The 24,089-nt window shown below is 33.8% G+C and overlaps 4 protein-coding genes and 1 pseudogene across 4 annotated transcripts; 1 reads left to right on the top strand and 4 right to left on the bottom strand.

Annotated features, from left to right (window-relative positions):
• Window positions 1–433: 433 nt before the first annotated feature.
• On the bottom strand, window positions 434–5,175 carry LOC142525342 (putative LRR receptor-like serine/threonine-protein kinase At4g30520). The gene is made up of 11 exons (XM_075629620.1): window positions 4,800–5,175; window positions 4,554–4,686; window positions 4,301–4,372; window positions 4,057–4,200; window positions 3,590–3,661; window positions 3,384–3,443; window positions 3,157–3,257; window positions 2,927–3,061; window positions 2,498–2,842; window positions 1,209–1,588; window positions 434–1,034 (listed from the first exon to the last, which is right to left on the bottom strand). Exons 1-11 carry the CDS (start codon window positions 4,891–4,893, stop codon window positions 660–662), a joined length of 1,911 nt encoding a protein of 636 aa, XP_075485735.1. The 5' UTR covers window positions 4,894–5,175; the 3' UTR covers window positions 434–659.
• A 6,763-nt stretch (window positions 5,176–11,938) lies between these two features.
• LOC142537161 (AP2-like ethylene-responsive transcription factor At1g16060) lies at window positions 11,939–14,170 on the bottom strand. The gene is made up of 8 exons (XM_075642720.1): window positions 14,010–14,170; window positions 13,739–13,821; window positions 13,566–13,574; window positions 13,257–13,345; window positions 13,056–13,129; window positions 12,910–12,960; window positions 12,597–12,673; window positions 11,939–12,477 (listed from the first exon to the last, which is right to left on the bottom strand). The coding sequence occupies exons 1-8, from the start codon at window positions 14,168–14,170 to the stop codon at window positions 11,939–11,941; spliced, it is 1,083 nt and encodes a 360-aa protein (XP_075498835.1).
• A 3,851-nt stretch (window positions 14,171–18,021) lies between these two features.
• LOC142525333 (large ribosomal subunit protein eL21z/eL21y-like) lies at window positions 18,022–19,317 on the top strand (annotated as a pseudogene).
• A 756-nt stretch (window positions 19,318–20,073) lies between these two features.
• LOC142537272 (uncharacterized) lies at window positions 20,074–21,347 on the bottom strand. Its single transcript, XM_075642820.1, has 3 exons — window positions 21,238–21,347; window positions 20,508–21,026; window positions 20,074–20,293 (listed from the first exon to the last, which is right to left on the bottom strand). Exons 1-3 carry the CDS (start codon window positions 21,283–21,285, stop codon window positions 20,222–20,224), a joined length of 639 nt encoding a protein of 212 aa, XP_075498935.1. The 5' UTR covers window positions 21,286–21,347; the 3' UTR covers window positions 20,074–20,221.
• Window positions 21,348–21,776: 429 nt separating this feature from the next.
• LOC142537159 (two-component response regulator ARR11-like) lies at window positions 21,777–23,922 on the bottom strand. The gene is made up of 3 exons (XM_075642719.1): window positions 23,808–23,922; window positions 22,457–22,606; window positions 21,777–22,294 (listed from the first exon to the last, which is right to left on the bottom strand). Exons 1-3 carry the CDS (start codon window positions 23,920–23,922, stop codon window positions 21,777–21,779), a joined length of 783 nt encoding a protein of 260 aa, XP_075498834.1.
• Between the last annotated feature and the right edge of the window lie 167 nt (window positions 23,923–24,089).

Raw genomic sequence — 24,089 nt, 5'->3', positions numbered from 1 at the left:
TTATAATTGTGAATTAATATTTATTGCATATTTGTTTTCCTTTTTCACGGAAATCAGTTTTTTGTAAATATCAAATATTTTTAAATGTTCGTCGGATGTTAATTAAATTTAGTGATTCTAAACGAGATAAAATCATGTCTCAAATCTAGGTCGTTGCAAGCACGACTTGAGATAAGATTAATACGATAATATATTCTTAAGAATGCAGACGTCCTTGTTGCGGTCTAATCCATCGATTCACTCTCGTTGGAAATCTGGATGCAGCTCTTATAAGTTCAAGATATAGCACTCGTACATGTAGTTTTTTGTCATCACATGTTCAAAATATGATTCACATGATATTGTTATTTATATGTCCTCGTTGTAAGAATATTTAATCCATTGGCAAATTAGAACTTGTAAGTTGTAATCAAGAAAAGTAAAAGATTCAAACTGAAATGGAAAAAAGTAAAGGTTAAAGAACATATATACCAACACACAAAAGGGATATATACATTCCACGAATAGAACACCAAATGAAAATGCACACGAGCGAGGCTTGAGCCTATTTTAACTCGCAATCTCCCAGAGCAACACTAATTCTTTCCTGGAAGTGAATGAAACAAGAATTTACTTATTACCTACTTTCATCTTATTCTCTCAACTTTCCCATTCCTCAGTCACCTTGGACCTGAAAGCTCCATGCAATGCGCGTCATAGTCATCATCCATGGTCATTGTCACACCAAACATGCTCGACTGATCGTGATCAGCTTCCTTATTTCTGGGGGCAGACATTGATCGTGACTTACTATCCTCGCGCGAAAAATTTGTCGCAGTATTGACATAATTATGCGTGGCTGCCCACTTTTCGGCAAGGCCATCACCTTCGAGCATTCGGACAACCTCAGACATTTTGGGACGATGGGCAGGCAAGTTTTGAGTACAAAGCAGAGCCACTTGCAACATCTCCCCTACCTCAATCCTGTCGTAGTTTATTCCCAATTCTCGGTCCACCAATAACCCGACTTTCTTTTCTCGCTGTATTTGCTTTACCTGCATTCAAACGTCATGTTAAAGACAATTGGAGAACAAGCAAATAGGTATTTATCAATGCCATCACAGCAAATGAACCACACATATTTCATTATGTTTTCTTTTGCCGTGGTCCAGCTCATCGTATTTGTGCAATGCTACAACTAGCAGATGTAATGCTAAGGATAGGCATACCCATTCGAGCACAGCTCCTTTCTGGTTCGCCGATTTTCCAAACTCAAGTGCTCTCATTCCGGTAATAAGTTCTAACAGGAGAATTCCGAATCCAAAGACATCAGTTTTCTCGGACGACTGACCAGTTGAAAGGTATTCCGGTGCAATATGACCGACCGTACCACGGACAGCGGTGGTTACATGAGATTCAGCATGATCAAGTAGTTTTGCAAGGCCAAAGTCACCAACAACAGCTTCCAAGAAGTCGTCTAACAGCACATTGGCAGCCTTAACGTCCCTATGGATTATCTTTGGATCACATTGCTCATGCAGATATAGAAGCCCTCTTGCAGCACCAATCGCAATTCTCTTTCTGGTGTTCCAATCTAGAGCCGGCTTCCCTGCGATTATTATATAAAAGCTCTTGAATACAAATTTGAATAAATTTCGTAGAATTAAGGAGCCACATTTTCACTCTCATGGTAAAATAAAACACAAGCCTTTTCTTGCGCCATAGCTTGAAAATTCAGCCGTCCGTTTCACACTTTTTTATAAGTTTAAGGGAGATATCAAATAAGCACTTTTCAAAAGACAGCTAATCGTAACAATGTATCCATTTTATTCATGCTAGTTACCCTAAATCTAAGTCATTCCCTTCTTTCTAATCTCAGATTTGATATCATACAGAACATTTTGAATAGATCGAAAAGTACATTCGGACCAAAAGAAATTCAAGGATTTGCTACCTTCAAATTTCCATAAAATCTGTGTCGTGGATTTAGGCATATCATGTCATAATTGTCCAATAATACCAAAATCCTACTAAGTCAAGAAAATTATCAGGTATATTATCTTGATTTTGGGTAACTTGGTCATAGAAAATAGTCAAAATAGGCAACTGTTGACATCACAATTGCATAGCAAAGCACAAAAAGAACAAGAAAGATTCTTTGTTATCTTGAAACATATCGAATGCGGTTGAAATGGGCCATGTTCCTAACTCACATGGCCTAAAGTTGGAAGTGACTTCAATCCCTACTGATACTGAGGTCCACCACGAGTTCATTCGTGAAATGATTTGTGCATTGGTTTCCACCTAATCACGAGTTAGTCGAGGGGGAGCGACATAGTCTATAATTTGACAAAACCAATAATATTTTTTAAATCACTAGTGAAATGCAGGGTAGGATCCTCTAGTGACTTCTCTGCTTCAATCCTTAGTCTCTAAAATTATTAATCTAAATTGCTAGAAGAACCCATAGCAAAAGATAAAATATAATTAAAAAAAAGTCTAAATGAAAGATTACCACCTCTAAGCCTTGCCGCCACACTGCCATTACACATGTAAGGATACACAAGAAGCCTTTCATTTGGTGTGGCACAGTATCCCAAAATGCGAAGCAAATTCCGGTGAACGGCTAGGCTGATCATCTCTAATTCGGTCCTAAACTGTGATTCTCCAGTGGTTCCTGTCAAATCTTTCAGTCGCTTGACGGCCACCAACGTCCCATCAACCAACTTCCCCCTGTAAACGTTTCCAAATCCTCCGGTGCCAAGAATGTTCTTCGAACTGTAATTGTCAGTAGCGTGTTGGAGTTCTTTAAATGTGAAGCATCTAAGATTTCCAAGACTCGTAAGATCCTCTTCTTGAATGTCTAATGATAGAATATAATATCGATGAGATATTAGAAACAGGAGTGAATATAACGTATTAGTACACTTGGGGTGAAATCTACTACCTGTAAAGTTTAAATTGGATTGTGCTCTTTTCGTGTTTTTTTGCCAAACAAGAAATCCTAATGCAACGACTAAGATTAGTACAAAGCTGAGGCTCATTCCTAGTGCAATTGATAGTTTCCTGGAACTCGACCGGCCTGGATTTATGCAAGGGAAATAAGCTACAGTTGCTAAAAAGAAAACAAAAGTTTCTTGGACGAAAACATTAATGCATAGAGAATTGATAATTTACCAGAAGATGGATCCATGGTAAATGAAAGAGGGCTAGCCAAGATTGATCCAGAACATTTTTCATTGGAGTGAATCCCACAGATTAAAGGGTTACCCAATATGCTGCAACATAAATTCGTTACATCAAAAAAACGACAAAACAAAAACATTTATTTTCCATCCATGATTGAATTACAAAAAATAAAGTCAATATTATCCATAGTACAGAATTGTGCAGAGAATCCATACTTAAATGTTTTGGTATGAAAAGTGGGCACTGGTCCACTGAGATTGTTGTAGGACAAATCCCTGTACATAAATTCAACAAATTCAGAACCTCCTATGATTCACATGTTGAAACAAATACTAAATATAATTTTATCACCTATCAGACAACATGATAAACAACAAAAACAAAATGTAGAAGTTCAATAGGATAGAGTGATCATACTCACAAGAAAGTAAGCTGGGGCAGACTGGCTAAAACCAAAGGAAGAACACCACTCAAGCAATTGTTATTGAACCTCCTATACATTACAAGACAAAATACGGACCATAAGGCACACCAACTAAAGTTTTAGAAAGGGATGTAAGTCAGGGGTTAACTACCAGGGTGAGCAGAGACAATCAACTATCTGTTCAAAAATATTTTTACTTTCATGTATAATTACAAGAACAATTTATGCAGTCGTTGAAGAGTTTTTCAAGTAAATTTGTGTGTGGTATTTTATTATTTTCCTTTCAATTTTTGTTTCTTCTTTCTAACAAAAATAACCCGGGTTAGTATAAAGGCAGGGGCACAGCGAATGGCCTTCAACTCAAAATATCACCATTCTTCCAATCAAATTTATCTAAAAATTGTTTACTATATGACTCTAAATAGAAAGTCCCAGCAAGAATAGTGGGGAAGAATTACACTCACAGATACTGGAGATGATTCAAGGAACCCAAACACTCAGGAATATGACCAGAAAACTTGTTACTAGAAAGATCCAATGTTTGAAGACTGTAAAGATGGCCCAGTTCTTCTGGAATATGCCCCGAAATATTGTTATTTTGCAACAGTCTGCAGATAGAAATATGAAAATTTCAGAACCAAGTCACTCTAAAAGGCTTATTCACGATTAAGAACTACCACATATGAAAAGTTTCAACAATTTGCTTACACTTGTTTGAGGTTTGTGAGATTTGCTATCTTCCCTGACAAAGAACCTGATAAACCTTGGCTAGGAGCTCCCCTGTACAAAATTCATTATCAATTCTAGGCAAGAAGACAGTTGCAGGCAAATGTTTCTTTTTGCCTCACACAGTAGTGAATTCAATTCAAAACATACACACACACACACACAGACATAAATATAAATATATATATTCAACTCAATCAAAAATATTTAGAAAGCAAAAATCAAGAATACTCACAAAGCAGTGACAAGATTATCAGAATTACAAGTGATCATAGACCAGCTACAAGGGTCAACAGAATCCTCATCCCAGTTGCTCAGAACTCCATGAGGATCATCCAAACTTTCCCTTATACCAATCAATGCTTCAACTGAAACCCAGAAAACAATATTCAAAAGAATCAATTTCAACGAGCTGAAAAAGGATATTTTACATTTGAAATTTCCCTTCATATCATTGCCGTATAGGAGTCTACATACATACCTTCAGGATTCCGAGCTTGAAATGAAAGTGCGGTAATGAAGAAATACGCAAGAAAAAAGAAAGAAACGAGACATTTGCTGGTAACACGAGACATGATGTCAAGAAACCATGAAGCAAGAAACAGCACAGAGAGCTGAGAAATTTTTTTCACTTGACTAAAAAAAGACCATTTATTTAGTATGTTAGAACACTACTAGCTAATCACTTGTGTTTCTTTATATCTTTCCTTTTTCTCTCTCACTGTCACCAATAAAACTTTATTCAAAGCAACCATCTTTTACTGTATTGAACCCCTTCTTTTTCGAGTATTTTTAGACACTCTTTTTTATCTTTTGAATGCGGGGGGAAAATACACAGAAGCGATGAGATAAAAGTTTATTCTCTCACACACTGTGTGTGTTGGTGCGTTGTGTGGCGATTCTGTACTGCTAAGGGTCCCTGCAGGTGTGTCTGGTGCTTCACTGCTTTGTTTCTCCTTTTTCTTCGCCGATTTGCTAAGCTTATTGCTGGACTTGGTACTTCGGCTTATTGGACTTTGGCTTATATGGTTTTTTCATATCAATGAAAATTGGATATCTCGTGGGTTTTTTTAAGTGGATGATAAATGTGGAACGAAGAATGTCTCGTGTATCTGAGCATGAGTGAGAATTTGTATCGAGTTTTGCTTCGTGAAGGTTTAAGAATAATTGGTCAGAAGACTATTTTGATTGTCTACGCAGGTACAAATCAGTTGCTCGATTTGCATTGGGAAGTGCTTGATTTGTGTACAAGCATGATTTAAGTGTGTCGAATGTCGGACTGATCAAGAAAAAATTGCCCACCAAGGTTCACCGATCTTTTCTTATTTAACTAAATTTTTATTTTCGAAAATTCTCTCCATATTTTTCTGAATGTGACCTTCCATCTGCCTGATTGTTGGTGTTCATATGACTGATTGTTGGTGCTATAGCTGAGAAACCTTTGCACAGTCTATGACTGTCCATATGAAACGCAAGTGTCTGTGTATAAAGATAGCCCCGAGTCCTTCAATCAGATCTCGCACTCACATATTACTTTCAACTCTCTTCTTCTCAGTGCCACCTGCTGCCCCTCAACTCTGCTCGACTTGTGATAAAGTTCAAGCACTTCTTCAGTTCGTCGACATATTTCCTTCATGTTAGATTACCGTTGGTTGTCCCGTTGTATCCTGGGAAAAAATCGTCTAACTAGATTACTGTATTTTCTCACGACATTATTCGTTAGGTTTCTGTTCGATTTTTTTATATACAACACTTTATATCTCTTTCGAGATCGCGTAACACTTATTTCGTCGTATTTTTTAATGTTTACTTTAAAATTTTGTGGGTTCCTTTCTTTTACTTGATTGGAGTTTTCTTATATTTAGTGTATATATATATATATATACACTAAATATATTGGGCTTAGTTTCTTATATGTTCCTTAATTTAATTTATTGCTTTTTTTCCCCAACCTTTGTTTTTTGTGAAGTTCATGGCTTTTAAAAAGCTATTTAATTCCCGTACAGAAAAAAATAAAGTAACTAGATAGGTCCATAATTTTTTTTTTTTTTTTGAAATAAAATCATGAGATACTCAGAATCTTTTTAACTTTTAATTTTCAAACCAATGAATAAGTATGCTTCAAGATTTTAAACAACGAATACTTGGGATGAACAAATATTTGTGTGTACGGAAGATAGCCAAAGACAGGAAGGATGAAGTAGAACAAGTTAAAGTAATAATGAGAGGGAAGAAGCTCAGAATTTGAGAGCGACAGAAAATTAATCTGCATGCCTACATATGTATCTCCAGTCTCCACGTGACAAATAGCAATTATTTTAAATAGTAAATTTTTTAATTTTTTTTTTTTATAATTTGCTTTGTCAACTACATTCTTATAAATATATGAGCAAAAATGGATTATATAACAGAGACAGATGAAGTATTTTTTCAATAATACGTGGGATCTTTTTAAAATTTTGATTTTGAAATATAACATGTTAAATTATAATATAAATTAATTGTTGAGTACTATTGTGATTTATTTATTTATTTTTTTTTTTTGCCTAAGCTAGTACAAGTGGATTAACATCTGATCAGTCGCGCATCTGGTCTGTCCTTTTTTTCTTAATTTTTTTTTTTAAAACATGGTCTGTCCTCTAGTTCTCTATGCATTTTAATTTTGTTTGGTGTAGAAGTAAATTAATTTATTTGTTTTTTTTTAATTTTACTAACTCAACTGATTAATTATTTACTAGTTTTTGTACTATTTAAAATTTATTCTTTAACAATTAAGCATAATTAGAATATATTTATAAAATAAAATAACTCAATCATTTGTTTCTACTCATAAAAATAAAATAACCAACATGGATAACTGAGTAAAAGATTTTTTTTAATTCAAAAATATCTAATATATATATATATATACATGAAATAAACAATATATGAAGATATTATTTTACAAATAAATTTCCAAAAAGTATCTTCAAAACCCTCTCTATTCAGAAATCTCATTTCCAGAATATAATAATAATAATAATTCATTGCTTGTTGTAGCCAAAAAACATCAGAGAATAATAGGCAATACAAGAAAAGTGAACAGATGCATTTGGGGTTTTGGGATTTGATGTGAGAAACGGGACTGTGTTCTTAGGGCATCAGTCTGTTTCTTTTTGTTCCTCTTGGTTTTGTATCTAAAGATTAGACTACACAATGCCATGCCTCCATTTTTACATCTCCTCTATTATTACCTCCAACTTTAATTTCTTTTTTCTTTAATTAAAAAAACAATATATAAATTGTGTTATCAAATACAAAGACGTAACGATGCAACTCAATTTTTTAAAAAAATGTATAGCAGAGTTTAAATTCAAATATTTTAAATTATGCAGTAACACAACACCTAGTTTTGATCGCTCTCGCTATCATCGGCAATTGTTTGATCTCTAGTGAGACTTAAATTATTATAATTATGAATAGTCTATTTTGATTTACCACCGAAGACAAACATGGTTTATATTACACTATTTACTGGTGTATTTTTATTTATAAGTTATGAACAAAATGTCATACCAAAGTGAGTAAATGTTGGCCCGCAAAATGTAAAAACCCGAATCCCTTTCACAGAAACAGCGAGTACATCAATATAAATTTGTGATAAGTTTTTTAAAATAATAAAAAAGTAAGTATTTTGTTTTTTTTTTTAAAAAAACGATTTCATATGTTTATATATGTGCGATGAGTCGATTCATTCAATACATATCATGAAACATAATACTTTGACATGAAATATAATATTTTTTTCACCAGTTCAGTTGAGTCGAGTCGAATGTCCGTATTTTTTTTTCATGATTAAAAAGAATTATTCTAAATAACTCTCAAAAGACTTAATAAAAAATTTATTTATAAAGTTCTTAAGTTTAATAAGATTTCTAATTTCTGTACGCAAAAATACCATAATACCAAAATACACTATGCACAGAATGATTAAAACACTAACAAATTTCTCAGAATTATTATTTGTACCAAATAAAGCCGGGGAACAGGATACCCAAGAAAAGATACCCATAATTAAAAAATAAAACTTTATATGGAAAAAGAAAAAAAGTTACGTAACAAATTAAAATATTTTATAGTATATGGTCCCTGTCAGGTGTATAAATTATAATATATGCTTCCAATGCGAAAAGGCAATGTTGCAAATTGCAGATTGCACCTTTTGCTTTTGCTTTACCTCACAAAATATCCTTTTACACATATAAGCAAAGTAGGTTAACTGGGTTTGAACTTTGAAATCACCCACACAAATATGTACGATTATATAAAAATTTACTTACCAACACTACAACAATAAATGGTTATTGTGACATTTTTTTATAGATATTTTTAATTAAATGTTGTTAAATATTGAATATGATGATATTTATGAATGTCACCATAATCATTTATTTTTGTAGTGCAAATAATATAATAAAATTAGGTCGATCATACCGGAGATGTTCGTGTAGCATGTAACAGATCGAACATATGATATTTTTGCGGTGAATTACTCGTGTGCTTATTCTGTAAGTTTTTCTAAACTTTTTTTAAATAAGTTTATAATTTTAACATTATACTATAAAGTTTGTCAAAAGTCATGAAAAAAATAAATAATTACATGCGTTTGGCTGGGAATGCCATCTCGACTTTAAGCTTTGGATGGCCTTTTGTTTTGTGATGGGCACTTGCAAGAATCAATTCCCCGCCCACGCATGGAATAGAAGAATAAAGAGTAGGTCTCTTGTGAGACGGTCTCACGAATCCGATGGATCAATCATGTCGATATTCACGATAAAAAGTAATATTCTTAGCATAAAAGCAATAAATTTTCATGGATAACCCAAATAAGATATCTGTCTCACAATATACGACCCGTGATACCGTCTTACACAAGTTTTTGTCAAGAATCAACCGCACCCCAACAAAGATTTCGATTTCCAATTTCGCATGCACACTTTAATTTGTTAGAGGACATGGAACTTCGTTTTAAATTATTTATATATTTTTAATAAATGTCTCTTTAAATTTTCAAATCTTTTAAATTGCTCTACAAAAGCAACTTGAGGTTGAACCTTAATGTATTGTCCTAAGGTCGCATCCGAGGGTCTTTCATCTTTATTCATTTTCACATATGTATAAGGTCCATAGAAAAAATCATGGATCTCACATGTTGTGGCGCCCCAAACCTCGCCACGTAATCATACAACATGTGACGTCAAATGCATAAAAATTTTCTTTTCGACGACGTAATAATATAATGCATATACGACAAAATAATGCCATCACCACATTATCTACGTAAGTGTAGCAGAAACAGTACAATAAATACATACACAACAACTCAAATAAGACAATAAGCTATACTGTCTCTACCTACTATCAACTATAGGACTGTTTGACTAGACACACCTAGTCCTTCACCACTATCCTGTCTCACGACATAGTCCTGTAACCTGTACAACAGAAACAGCCCCTAAGGGTGAGCATATACAACAATCATCATCGTAATACATAACAGTTATATTAACAACAACATAAGATATGACTGAAATGATAACAGAAATACCCCATTTGCCGTTTCTGGACAATCAACCATCAACAACCTCAACAACATCACACTGCAACAATAACATCGACGATACGTCGCACCCCAACTCCGGCTACAGCAATATCGTCGAACGAACAACAACATCGACGATACGTCGCACCCCAACACCGACGACAGCAATATCGTCGAACGAATAACATCAACGATACGTCGCACCCCAACTCCGGCGACAGCAATATCGTTGAACGAACAACATCAACGTGATAACATCAACGAGACGTCTCCCAACAACGATAGTCAACAATATCAACAATAATAAACAACAACAAATATAATATCAAATCACCCAATTCCGGTGATTTATCATCGTTCAACGCAATAGTATTCATCAATACTAAACAATAACAACATATGCTCGTACGTCAACACGTACCTGATAATCGAGTTTATATACAATCTGGCTATTTCTTTGATCCTGAGGCGTGTGATGTATCTAAATAATTCAACAACAATTATCAGATCATTGTCACCGTATCAACATAATCATAACAGCCTCAATATATAACATCAAATAACCCAACAACAATTAATTCAACAAAATATAAAACTCGATTATAAAGTATTATCGCTCAACAATTTAATATTTTTGTGTATTTAATTCACAATACTACCATAAAATACACCCTAATTAATTTAACATCAAATAATAGGCTATTTTACAACATTCGTCAAATTGCGAAAACTTTATATCAACGTGTAGCCTATACTTCGTAGACTCCAAATATACAATCAGAATTAATAACAAGTGACAAACAACTCTCCAATCTCAATCCAACGATTAAAAATCCCTAACTAAAACAAATTATGAATAATTCAAAATAACACCACTATAATCTTCTCTACTTCGTTAAAATCATACACTATTCAACAATCTTCAATTTCAGTATAATTTAACAATTTATCAGGTTTATTCCAGAAATCGACGAATTTCAAACATCACCAAAACTATAAAATTTATACCTCAAATCGAAGACCTCGTGTCAACGATATCAAAACTGAAGTCGGTTCGTCGATTGGATAAACCAATAACTCGCAAGATCGAAAATAAAATCGAAAACCCCTCTTTTCTTTTCCCTCACATCTCCTCTATAACTTTCTGTTGAATGAATTCAATTCATTCAACGTAACTTATCATCTTTATTTTTATATATAATATTTAACATTTAAAATCAGTATATCTTTTTGGACTAGTCAAACGATCAAATTTTTCAAAACTCAAAACATGAAACTTCTATATCTTTGAGTTTTCTACGTTATAACCAAATCTCAAATCATTTGGACTTCATATGACCAACATATGTCATATTTCCCTCTTTAAAATTAATTAATTATTTAGTAATCTAACGTTACTAAATCAACAACTTGTAATATTTACTTCAGGTATTACACACGTAAAAATAATGTAGATTGTTAGATATACATTCAGAAAAATACAGTCGAAATAAGTTCAACTCAACCACTTTTGAATCGATGAATTTGAAATTTTGGATTTCATAATTCTCATTTTTATGACATTGATTAAAATTAAAAAAACATTTTGTGCCAATTTTTTCAATTATCTGTAACTTATTCCGTTATTCGTATTTATTAAGTTGATGAAGATGAACATTTTAAATTTAAAGTATGATATAAAACATTATGTATCATAATGTGATAAAATAAAATTCCCGCAGGAAGAAAAAGTAGAATATTAGACCAACGAGGAGGCCCGATTGATCAGCGGGCCAGCCCAAAAATCCTGCTTTACAATTCGACGAATGGAAAATAATTTGAGGCAAAAAAATCATATCATAATAAAGGTAGAAGAGATTTATTCCTTAATTGGGCATTGCTAGAACAATTAACAAATATTCTCTTACAATCAAATATTCATGCTTTTATTCAACTTGTATCTACAAACAATGAACGTGAAAGAATAGAAATGGACTTTTTTTCCATGTCAACAAAAGAAATGAAAGCAATGAAATCAATTAAAGATCGATCAGAGTTAATTAGAGGACCAAATCTTCGCCATTGAGAATCGAGTCAAAATGAACCATAGGCTGCATGAACGAGTTGAGATCCTCAAAGATGTCGTCTCCGTAGTACGAACAGAAGTCGTTGGATTCGAAGCAAGTTTTTATGTCATCTGGAATGCAGCTTTGTGGTGGATATTCAAACTGATCATCCTGTGGTGTGGTAGAGTACTCAGCAGTCAAGGTCATTTCCATCATTTCCTTGAACTTTGAAGATTGTAGCAAAAGGCCTAATGCTGATGTGGTGTTCGCGGGTCGTCGCTGGGATGTGGCAGCATCAAAAACGTCATCGGAGGGTTGTTGTAGGGGTGGGAGGGTGGTGGTGGCTACCATGTCCAGGTCGTGGTTGTCACATGGAACCATGTTTGGTTCCATATTATCGTGAAGCTTGTTGTCGATGTTGTTGGGTCTTAACCATTTGATGTAACGACTTAGATCGAAGTTCGTGACAGCGTTGAGTCCACGATATTCGATAGCTGCCATGTCATATGCAACGGCAGCTTCTTCTTGTGTAGCTGCAAGATTTTTTAATGATCATCTCATATAAATAATTTAGCGGAAAATTAAAAATATGAAATTTGAGATAGGGTTTGAGTTTAAATATAATAAAAAATTTGCATAATTCAAAATTTACCATAAGTTCCGAGATAAAGATATTTATTGCCAAAAACTCTTCCAATTCTGGCTTCCCATCTTCCATTGTGGTGATGTCTGCAAGAGGATCGATTGCCACAAAAATAAAAATAAATATATATAATGAATTATTAATATTCTTGACATACATTCCCAAATTGATATTAAAATATTGAGAATACCAGTAAAATTAATATGTAATAATTATTTTAATTTAATTTCACCTCTCAATATTGTCTCATATCTTGGCATAATAAATGGATTTTACCCTTAGTTGTAAGATAATGAAACATTATAATTTATATTTTCTGTACCTTGCAACTCCTCTATACTTGGATACTCCCCTTGAGAAACCACTGCTTTTCCTGTAATTTGTCAAAAAATAAAAACTTAAAATTACAAATGTAAATTTTATAAATATTAAATATAAGGTTGAATTATTTTTCATTAAAATACTTGCCTCCTTAATGATCCAATATATTCTTCCCTGGACTGTACCTCCATCTCTGTCAGCTCTTTCTCATATGTGGACAACTATAATTCAAAATCATCCCATTATATATAATTACAATTCTTAATTAAAATCTAATCATTAAATACAAGTTTATATATATATATATATATTATATATATATATTATATATATATATATAACAATTACCGGAAAATTGAGAATAGTGTCTTGGCCCCAATACTTAAGTGCAGCCAAGTCATAAGCATGCGCTGCTGCGTCTTCATCATCATAGGCACCTTCACACATTCAAAAGATGCAACCAAATCGATCATTTACCGATCTCGTAAATCGCGAAAGAAGGATGAATACTGTCCTAATACAAAGCGTAATTTTAATCATCATGTCGAATTTTACAAGATATACTTCATTGATGTAAATTATGTGATTCAATCGTAAATTAATTCGTCAAACACGTTTTAATTTGTAGGACAACGACTAAGTGTGATCGAAACTCACCAAGATAGACTGCATTTTCGATCAAATTCCCACCAAAGTACCCACCATGCATAGAGAACAAGAAGACACGATAAGTACTAAAAAAATGAATCAAAAATTTAAATAAAGAATCCAAAAATAATAAATTAATTTTGCATTTCATGTATTTTTCTTCAAGGAAAAAAAATACTAACCTTGTCTGCCTTTCTTGTTTTGTGCCTCGTTCCAGCAATTCTTATCCCACAAATGTGCTTCGTATCTCCCCGTCCATCGGTGCCTACAACATACGGTAAAACCGAAACATATTCTCAAGTTAGTCGATGATCTAAATATTTTACATAAACCGAAAATTTGTAGTAATGTATATATACTTTCAAATTTTGATGACTAGTTATTCGTCACATTTATGCATTGGTCATCGAAATATCGATTTTCGACTAAAAATAAACGATCAAATCCTAAAACCTTGTCACCCCGCGATAAACGGAGCTTCGTTGAGGAGGTGAGTCTCTAGGGATCGTTTTCCGAGTCCGTTTAGCCTTCATCCCGGGATTCGTAGCGTGGTTAGCATTAGTGTTCTTTGAAGAAGGGTTATCAAGAATGTTCTTCTGTGGTAGCTTGCCCATAGGATTTATGTATGTAATGGTTAATTAGGAGAAAATATGGTTGAAGGATTGATATGACTAGGTCTTCGAATGTTAGGGTTTTTAAAGGGAAAAAATGAGGTGAAAGAATGTGGGCTGGCAATTGGCTAACTGCCGGCATGAATGATTTGGCCGTCTCAACCGCATCTTTCCTAGCTCATTGTCGTAACTTTATTTTGGGCTATTTGTTGTTTTTGTTGGTGAATTTATTTCTACATAAAGCGTGATTAATTAGTTAATAATATCCTTTTGGATTTTTTTATATATATTTTGCATGTTTGGAATCTAAAAATCGTGAATTCGTAGAATCGACCCATATTCTTACAAAATGAAAAAAAAGGAAAAAATTGGTAATGCTAAAGTTGTCTTTTAAAACTATATATGTAGCGTTATGTATCGATGGCTCCTATCATTCTTCAAGAACTGTGACATTTTTTGACCATCTTGAGTTCACTTATATTATGATATCGTTTTCGGTACAGATTATTACGACGACAATTACGCAACCGACTCTCCCTGATCTAATTGGGATGAATTGGTGACCTCAGCTTGATCGATTAAGGGTGTTTCTCAAATGTTATCATATATCCTCCATTCAGGCTTCTCATTGATTCGGGAGTGTATTGCATATCTCTTAATTTGAATGAAAATCATCTATATTATTCCTTATTAGCATACCCTAATTATCGGGTTGGGTTCGGCACATGTCAAGCTTTTCATTAAGAACATCTTCCCTTAGATGTGGAAACTATCGACATGCACTTTTACCTGTGGATCGTGGGGAAAAAGTGATAATTAATTCGTTGCGCGCCTGACAACATTAGATATTCTGCTTGATTTGTGTGATAAGATAATAAAATGATGTATTATTGGAAGATAATAAATTGAAAGATATAAAAAATAATGAGATGTATAACCCAAGTTGTAAAATTCGAGTCAAACACTGGATTAATATGAATAATGAAATAATTAATATGTTATCTTTTACATTAAAGTGTCTACGAGTTCAAGAAGTTAAGACATGCAAAAGGAACATCGCAAATCACCAAGGCAAGACTTCTGGTTTTGTCATGCTCTAATTAATTAATAAAAACCTTTTTAATTCTGTGCCAATGTTATTAAATACACGGATTATTATCCTTGATATTTGCACGAAGACCTCTGTAAAAGTGATTGAATACTGATGTCAAGAAATAGTGAAAAATAAATTCAAATTATTAAAGTTCAAAATCGAAGCTTGCAGAACTTTTTTCAAGAATATGCAAAGGTTTAACCATATATGTTTTGATTAATTTAAGATTAATTTAATCTCTTTGATTGATCTTTGAGGGGAAAAAATGTTACTGCATCAGTAAAATTGTATAGATTATGGTCCATTTGCTAATTATTTTTATATATTATATGGGAATTTTAAATTTTAAGATACTAAAATATATAATAATTGTGTTGCTCACGCCATTGCCTCTTTTGCTTCTTCGTCTCATTCCCCTTTTGTTATGAGTGTGGTTCTTTTCTTTTTTAGTTGATTGATCTTGTAATAAAAAACATTATCAGTTTGCAATAAATTACAAGAGTTCTTGATGTTGCTGAAATCAGTTATGTTAACTGGGAGGTCAGATCTTCGCTTGGAGAGCTCGGATCAAACCTTGATACACTGGCTGGGAGATCGGCACGTCAATCGTGGAGCTCAGATCCGGCACCTCGAAATCAAGAAACACAAACAAGAGTGTTAGGAGGGGGCCGGAAGGTTGTTCCGGCGTAGCCCCTCCGACGCTCAAGTCAGAGAATAGAAAACTGAGAGAGTAGTGTGTGTGCTGAGAGGATGTGAAAGTATGAATTGAATTAAGAGTTAACGAAACCTGGTATTTATAGGTGAACCATAGAGTCCTAGTTTTGGTAGGTTTAGATCCTCAGAATCTTCGGAAGATTTGGTCAGATATTGCCAGATTTGATTAGATTTCAATGGGCTTTACCTTTCTGGGCTTTGATTTATGTGGGCTATGCGTTTTAATTTCTGAGTAAGAGCTCTCGTAGGTGTGAGCCCACCTGCCACAGGACCTTGTGGGAGCTCGGCTCGGGAGCTCGGCCAAGGCATCTCCAATCATCACGATATTAATATCAAGGAGGTCGGCTTAATATCAAGGAGGTCGGCTCGGCTTCACGCTGGGAGGTCGGCACGGGAGCTCGGTCATCGGAGGTCGGCTGACTTCTCCAATTGATGGAATTTCTTATATGGGAGGTCGGCTGGGATGACCTCCCAGGTGATCTCCCGGGTCCTTAGAATGCTGGGCTCCCAACAAGATGGGCTATCGAGAGCGGGCCGAGCCCATCCTCCATCCGGGGGTATCAGTTCTCATCGTAAAAAAAAAAAAAAATTGCTTCGTAACTGTCAGAAATTGAATTGCAAATAATGATCATGTCGAGGGATATAAAACAGTTTTTAGAAAATGAAATGAAAAGGATAGTATATAGATACACATAAATATATTTCAAGATTAAAATTTGTTATTTAAAAATAAAAAAAAATTATAGCTTATTAATGTTTATTTATTTATTCATCTGTTTTGGATTTTCCCACATATATAATAAGTTTTGGCAGTGTCTAAGAAAAAGTTAAATCATGCAATCTGTGTATGATTAATATTGTTAGTATCAACGTTTGCTGGTCGTATTAGCTGCTCTGATTCAGATTTACTAATTTAATCAAAACTTTAGTCTTGTTCCTCCTAACTTCTTCCCGTTTCCCAGAACCTTTTTTTACTCAAAACACGTGTGCAGAATTTACGTGCGGTCTCACGTATATTTTTTGTTAAAAAAACTACTTTAAATGTTGGAGGGAAAATTGCATTTTTCATCTTGACAAAAACTTGTGTAAGACGATCTCAGAATTCGTATTTTTTGAGACGGATATTTTATTTGGGTCATTCATGAAAAATTATTACTTTTTATGCTTAGATTATTACTTTTTATTGTGAATATCAGTAGGGTTGACCAGTCTCACAGATATAGATTCGTGAGATCGTCTCACAAGAGACATACTCAAAAAATGTTATGAAAGTTTTAATAATGCATTATTTCAACGAGAGAAATCCAGAACAATAGTAAATCGAGAAGATTAAAAGCATTTCAAAATATATGAATATTTAATTTTTTATTGTAAAAATAATGTTAAGGTCAAATTTTATTTGGAAAAATTAAGTTTGTTATTTTATAAATCAAATCGTGTATGTATATCCCAAGACCTTAAAAACTAGGATTAATTTACTGTTTTCATTATGGTTCCCGTGCTCATTTTTATTTTTTGGAGTCTAATCCGAAATGGGGGTTCCATTTTATAGATCTCCGTTTCTCTACATCTGAAGTGTCGTAGTTGATATGCATAAGCTAAAATAGTAACTACTATGCATAAGCTAAAATAGTAACTACTACGTAAACAAATCCTGATCATGATCATTATAGATCGAGTTGACTCGTAAATTTTTATTATAATTTTTAATTATTATTTGAATAAATATAATGCATTAATATTAAATATGTGATTTGTAGAGATAATATGTGTATTTTTGTACTTTAAAGTAAATTATATGAAAAAATTACTTAATTAAATGAATTATTTATTTTTATAAAACTAATTAATATCACAAAATCGAACCAATAAATACACGTCAACTTTTATATGATGTGTAGATATTTCTATCACCATGTTCATCGCCATTAAAATAAGTTATCTATTTTTAAAAAAAATCTGTCCATATCCGTAAATACATACGAACACACGAATTTTTTTTATCCAAAAAAAAAAGTAATCGGCCCATAAAAGTTCGGCCCATTTTCATCGGAAACCCCAGTCCTCCAAATTGCAATCGTATTTCATCAGCTTTATTTCCTCCACAGAACCCTTGGCTTTAGCTTTGTTCACCAAGAGAGCATCGAAAGCTAAAGATGCCCGCGGGTCACGGTCTTAGGGCGCGTACTCGGGATCTATTTGCGAGGCCGTTCAGGAAGAAAGGTCCGACCCATCTGTCAACATATCTTCGGATCTACTAAATCGGGGATTACGTTGATGTCAAGGTTAATGGATCGATCCACAAAGGCATGCCGCACAAATTCTACCACGGACGGACTGGTCGCGTCTGGAACGTCACCAAGCGCGCCATTGGAGTCGAAGTCAACAAACAGGTGCCAACAGTTTCTGTATGGTTTTACCTTTATTCATCTGCAGGTTCCATCCAGTACCTTAATGGAGGGTAAGAGGAAACTTAGAGTTAAATTTTTGTAAGCGGAATTACGTTTTAAATGGGATTATTTGTTTTTGCTTTATTTAATCAATGTGCATATTTTGCTTTTTGAATCAAATTTGAAGTAAACTGTGTTCTAGTGCGGTTTTGGTGTGTGGAATATGGCTTCTTGTAGTGGTTTGATAGTTTTGAACCTCTCAGAAGCATCTACGACTCGGGCCAAAAGAAACCTTTAGTTAAGATGGGCTTATTTATTTGGGGGTCAAGTTTTACTGATACTGAAATTGAAATTTCCTACTTGATGTTTATTTTTATGTTTCTACTTACTCATTTGTGTGTTCTGACTCATTCAGTTAATCTTTGATCGGCGGTTGAATTGATGCACAATGCGATCTTTATTGTATTAAGGTTGGCAACAGAATCATTAAGAAGAGAATTCACGTCCGTGTAGAACACGTCCAGCCATCACGGTGCCATGAGGAAATCCTTCAGAGGATCAGGAAAAGAATGATCAACTGAAGGCTGAGGCAAAAGCACAAGGTAAGATTATCAGCACCAAAAGGCAGCCAGAAGGGCCAAAACCTGGTTTTATGGTAGAAGGGGCTACACTCGAAACAGTCACTCCGATCCCATATGATGTGGTGAATGATCTCAAGGGTGGTTACTGAGGATTTGTTAGCAGGGCTTTGATTTTGATAATTTGTTTGCACAAGACTTTTTCTTTGGTTATCAGAGATGGCCAAGTAGCATATATACGGTGTTTTACTGCATTGTAAGCTCTGTTGAATGAGCTGCCAATATTGAATGTTTGTTTTGACTATTTGATGTTCTCAAGGTAATTTTGTATCCGGATGTTTTAATATCTGCTAAATGAGATGGAATTACTGTCAACTCTTCAAATTTGTTTGGCAAATTATCTGGAAAATAGCTTATTTACGTAAAATCGCATGTGATACATAGCTTTTTTATGCTAACTAAGGTCGGCGTACCATCGAAGGGCTATAGCTCTAACAGTGGAGGAAAATCAAATTTCATTTTTAAATGTTTCATGATTCTAAATCACGTCTTCAAATTTCGAGGATGGCCTTACCCTCCATGAATCTTCGGGATCATTTTATTAACTCGTGTGTACGTAAACGAACATAAAAGAATAGATGCATGACATTATGATTAGGATCGAAACTCGACCATAAGCTTTTGATTGTAAATACCACGAATTTTTTTAAAATTTCTGGTTGTGTTATGTGGATTATTCTTAGAACAATCCATGATGTTCACGTCCTTGAAGCCCATGAAGTCATTTAATTAAGACCCTTCCAAAACATAGAATGCGTTGAACATGAGAGATTTCTGTAAAGAAAGAGTGAAGTCGTGTGTTTTCAATATCTAGGATGAAATTTTGTGTGTATGTATCAGTATATATATTATTGTTTGGACAGAAAAATAATAAGTGTGGGCGTCAGAAACATATATTATTTTGGAAAGAAAACTATTTTTGTTATTATGAACTATATTAAACATATTTACAGAGAAGATGAAAACTGAAACTTGAACTAATTAAAAAAGTAAAAACATATGGAATTTAAACGATGAAATTGACAAGCTATAAATAAACTTGCAAAAGTTTTTGTATTCTGAGTTGTTGATGATGCTTGTGTTGCCCTCTTTCGGTCGTCCTTCTTCCTCTTTTGTTCTATATGTAACCAAATGTCTTGTTATCACATCACATCTATATGTATATATATAAATATATAATATTTCTCCATGTCCAGTGCTCACAGTCTTGTTCTGATCTTTAGTCACTTTCGAAGTTTGAAAGGAATGAACGCCAAAAGCTTCCAGGATCTTCGTCGGGCACAGCAGAAGTCTGTCAGCAGAATATATTTTAGCCAAAACGTCTGAGCTAAGCTAAAATTTAATAGTTTAGATTTAACTAAAAACGGGTTTATCACAGTTTGATTCTTATATTATCCTACTTTGATTCTCATAATTTAACTAAAAAATTTATAGATATATTATTCTAGAACTAAATTCTAATATTAATTCGACAATTAATAGACTAGGTAGAAGTTAATACCAACCTGGGAGAAAATCTGATCAAGACCAAGCCCTTCAAATTTATCATCCATCTGATTCAGTACTCCATCAAAATTATCAAAGGCACCGGAATCTAAGGAATCATCTAACGGAATCGTCCAGCTCTCATGGTTCGCCTCGACCACCATTTCTCCATTAATCATGTTGTTGCTGGAAATTACATTCACGTTGACTATGTTGTTCGAAACATTATGATCAGATCTTTCAATGTCCTGTGATTTCTTGTTGTCAATGTGGTTTGAAACATTATCAGGTATTTCAATATTCTGTCTCGTGTTTTCTGGTTCAAGCGAACAGATGGAATCTTCCACGGCTTTTGTGGGAGGAGCTTGCTCATCTCTTTCCTTGCTTCTGACGAGGAATTTTGGTTGCATACCCTTGGGTATACGAGGATATGATCCATATCTTTTCGGCCTCGAACGGCCATTCGAATTGTTGCTCTTCGAAGATACTGAACCATCTTGTTTGTGTTCATGACTAGGTTTCCAACCTCGACGACACTTCTGCATCAAATTTAATGGAGGAGAAGCAAATTAAGTTTAAGCAAATATGTGAGTCTCTTACAAATAATTAACTTAATGATTAATACTGAAATATAAAAATGAATAATATAATCAACTTAATAATTTATTTAAGAAAATATATATTTTAAAAAACTATAATAATAAACAAACTGAAAATACTTTAAGCAAGGGAGTAAGAAAGCAACCAAACCTGAAGATGGCTGGCAACTTGCATTCTCTTCAAACCTGGCACATTCATTAGCTCAAGAATGTCTCTGGGAAAACATCCTACTCAAAACATCAAATACATGTTCAAATCCAAGTTAGCAATTAAAGTTAAACCGAAGAAAATGGTTCGTGATAAGATGCATCCTATAGTCTCGATCGCCAGATCCATTGTTCCCCGGGGCAACAGTTGAGATGGCACACTACAAGCTGCTAGGAGAAACTCAAGGATAGTGACGGTTTTTAAAACCGTTGCTAAAAAAATCTGTCGCAAAATTTGCACAACTGTTTACTAAAAAATCTGTAGGCAAAATTTACACAATTGTTTAATAAAAAAACCGTCGCAAAGCTTTGATTTTGCACAACTGTTTACTAAAACCGTTGCTAAATTTAGCATTTTCATTGGTTTTATGAGTATTTTCCCTCAGCGCATGAGCTTGTACTCATTAAAATAAACAAAATCAAAACTCTATACTTAATTTTCTGACATCATAAATTTTATCCAAAAATCTCTGAAATCGCCCCCTAATACCCATCTCTCTCGAATTGCATATTAGTATATGGAGATGAACGATAAATTAAAAAACAACGTGCGTGCATGTGCCAATGTCGTGCAATAAAATGAGAATACATACTTCCTTCCCCGAGCTCTTCGACCGCCTTGACGAACTTCTCGTGAAGTTCTTGATTCCATCCCCTGCAAATCTTCGGCTTCTTGCTCCTATCACCACCGGTGCCGTCCTCCAACCAACCATTTGGATACACCATGTTTCCTGATCCGTGTCCATGCACATTGATGTTGGCTTCAATGGGATTGGGATGGATCATGTTCCCTCCACTGTTCAAGATGAAGTTTGAACTCTGGGTGGTGCTTATCATTTCTCTGAATCTGGCAATTTCTTTGGTTTTTCGGGCATTTTCCCGAAGCACGTGTTGCCAAAGATACTTCAGCACTTCCATGGTGGCTGGCTTTTGGATGAACATGAAAGCTCCATCTTCTATGGCGCACTTCATCAACGCCATATTTGGGTTTTCGGACATCACTACATTTGATCACAAATAAAAAAACGTGATTAAACAAAAATTATTTAGCACGTGCAAAATAGTATCACAAACACATTTATTTAAACGTGCACATTATGTGCACAAGATGATCACAATGCTCCCACACACACACACACACTCATAAATATATCAACACTTACGAATGACAGTGTAACCCATTTCGATTGCGTCGTGGGCAAGCTGAAATCCTTGTACATTGGATGGGCTAACATCGACCATCACAAAGTCGTACTTCACCTTTTCTTTGGCCAACATTGATGAAGCAATGGCTGCCATGCTAACTGCCGTCACTGTATTCGTTTATATACATTGAAAATTTCAGATCAATTCTTCAAAATTCAATTAACTTAAATTTTCATGAAATAAGAAAAGGAGACAGTGACTTGATATAAGCTGTCATTTTATATACCTTTTTACAAAATTAAGAAGTAATTAATATTATATTATCTAAGATATATGATACAAACAATATATTTTTTTTTAAAAAAAAGAATGATCCTTCGGAAACAAAAAAAAAGGTTATTATATGTTGATGCATAATTAAAATAGCAAGATATATATGTTTGTGCGTCAGTTGTGCGTGTATGCGTGATATATACATATACACACAGAATTTTTTTTTTTTATGAACGAGCATTAACGTCGATTTGCTAGTAAAATCAACAAAAATGTCTACATAAGATATAGATCACTCGTGGATTAAAAAAAATGAAATAAAAATTAAACAAAAATATTCGGAAAGAATCCAAAATAAAACTCGAGTTCTAATATATTATTCTTGTGCTATGGTAAATTCAAAATTTTCTCATGTTAAATAATTTGAAATATTCGAACAAGCTAAATAATCTATCAAATCATGAAAATATAAAACAAATAAAAAGCGGACGAAACAAAGATATATATAAAAAAATTCTATTTTTTTTTTTGGTTTTCAAAAGGTTTTCCGATCTCAAAATTTCTCACATGTTTTAATTTGAAATTCCGTTTAAAGTAAATAAAAAGCGCGAAAAATAGAGATTTAATTTACCGTCTTGATGCTCGTGAATAAGAGCATGCTATCCAATTTATAATCAAACAATTTTTTCGATTCAAAATTTATGTTGTGCTTGTTGAAATATTCAATCAATCAAGCAATGAATATATCAAATGATGGAAATTTAAGACAACAAAAAGCGCGGGAAGCTCAGATTTAAGTTACCATCGTGATGTCTGATTCCAAACCACGCTATATATGTATATATTACAAACTTTTCGACGTGTTTAAGGTGAAATCTCGACGTGTTCTTCAATTAAAAATATTCAAATAAGCTAGGAAGAATCAAATTTAACCATTCAAACCTAATATAGATTTGAGACATGGAGATCTCAAATTTTCCCATTTTTGCTCCAATGACTCCACATTTCAAAAGAGATTCGAACCAGTACTAAACATATGATGGAAAAATCAAAATCCAGAACCATGTAAGCCATGAATATCTAATTATTAATTACCTTTGTATGAGTTGAACTCTAGCAATTTACTAGTCTCAAGAAGGCTAACCACATCATTCCCAACCAACAACACGTGAACCTCAATGATCATCATGTTTGCATTGAACAAATCCATTGAGAAAATTAAACTTAGTACTTAAAAACCCTAATTTGAAGACAAGATTCTTGCAATGATTCAAATGAGAAAATGGGTATAAATAATGGATAGAAAGACCAAATTAGGGTGCTTATTTTTCTCTCCGGTAAAACTTTCTTGTTGGTAGATATTTGTAACCGTTGTTT

Source organism: Primulina tabacum, chromosome 2, assembly GCF_025594145.1.
Source record: "Primulina tabacum isolate GXHZ01 chromosome 2, ASM2559414v2, whole genome shotgun sequence".
In the NCBI taxonomy this organism is placed as follows: domain Eukaryota; kingdom Viridiplantae; phylum Streptophyta; class Magnoliopsida; order Lamiales; family Gesneriaceae; genus Primulina; species Primulina tabacum.
This window is presented reverse-complemented; position numbering and strand designations above follow the sequence as displayed.

What these genes read in the sequence shown, in the direction of transcription:
- LOC142537159 (XM_075642719.1), bottom strand. Translation starts at nt 23,922, where the DNA reads ATGGATTTGTTCAATGCAAACATGATGATCATTGAGGTTCACGTGTTG. An exon ending in AGAGTTCAACTCATACAAAG is followed by an intron (nt 22,607 to 23,807) that starts GTAATTAATAAT and finishes AAACGAATACAG; the next exon opens with TGACGGCAGTTAGCATGGCA. An exon ending in AATGGGTTACACTGTCATTC is followed by an intron (nt 22,295 to 22,456) that starts GTAAGTGTTGAT and finishes GATCAAATGTAG; the next exon opens with TGATGTCCGAAAACCCAAAT.
- LOC142537161 (XM_075642720.1), bottom strand. Translation starts at nt 14,170, where the DNA reads ATGGGCAAGCTACCACAGAAGAACATTCTTGATAACCCTTCTTCAAAG. An exon ending in ACACTATTCTCAATTTTCCG is followed by an intron (nt 13,130 to 13,256) that starts GTAATTGTTATA and finishes TTTGAATTATAG; the next exon opens with TTGTCCACATATGAGAAAGA. An exon ending in TATATTGGATCATTAAGGAG is followed by an intron (nt 12,961 to 13,055) that starts GCAAGTATTTTA and finishes GACAAATTACAG; the next exon opens with GAAAAGCAGTGGTTTCTCAA.
- LOC142525342 (XM_075629620.1), bottom strand. Translation starts at nt 4,893, where the DNA reads ATGTCTCGTGTTACCAGCAAATGTCTCGTTTCTTTCTTTTTTCTTGCG. An exon ending in CTCACAAACCTCAAACAAGT is followed by an intron (nt 4,201 to 4,300) that starts GTAAGCAAATTG and finishes TTCTATCTGCAG; the next exon opens with ACTGTTGCAAAATAACAATA. An exon ending in TACCATGGATCCATCTTCTG is followed by an intron (nt 3,062 to 3,156) that starts GTAAATTATCAA and finishes GCATAAATCCAG; the next exon opens with GCCGGTCGAGTTCCAGGAAA.
- LOC142537272 (XM_075642820.1), bottom strand. Translation starts at nt 21,285, where the DNA reads ATGAATGTGCCAGGTTTGAAGAGAATGCAAGTTGCCAGCCATCTTCAG. An exon ending in AAGTTGCCAGCCATCTTCAG is followed by an intron (nt 21,027 to 21,237) that starts GTTTGGTTGCTT and finishes AATTTGATGCAG; the next exon opens with AAGTGTCGTCGAGGTTGGAA. An exon ending in TTGATCAGATTTTCTCCCAG is followed by an intron (nt 20,294 to 20,507) that starts GTTGGTATTAAC and finishes TTCTGCTGACAG; the next exon opens with ACTTCTGCTGTGCCCGACGA.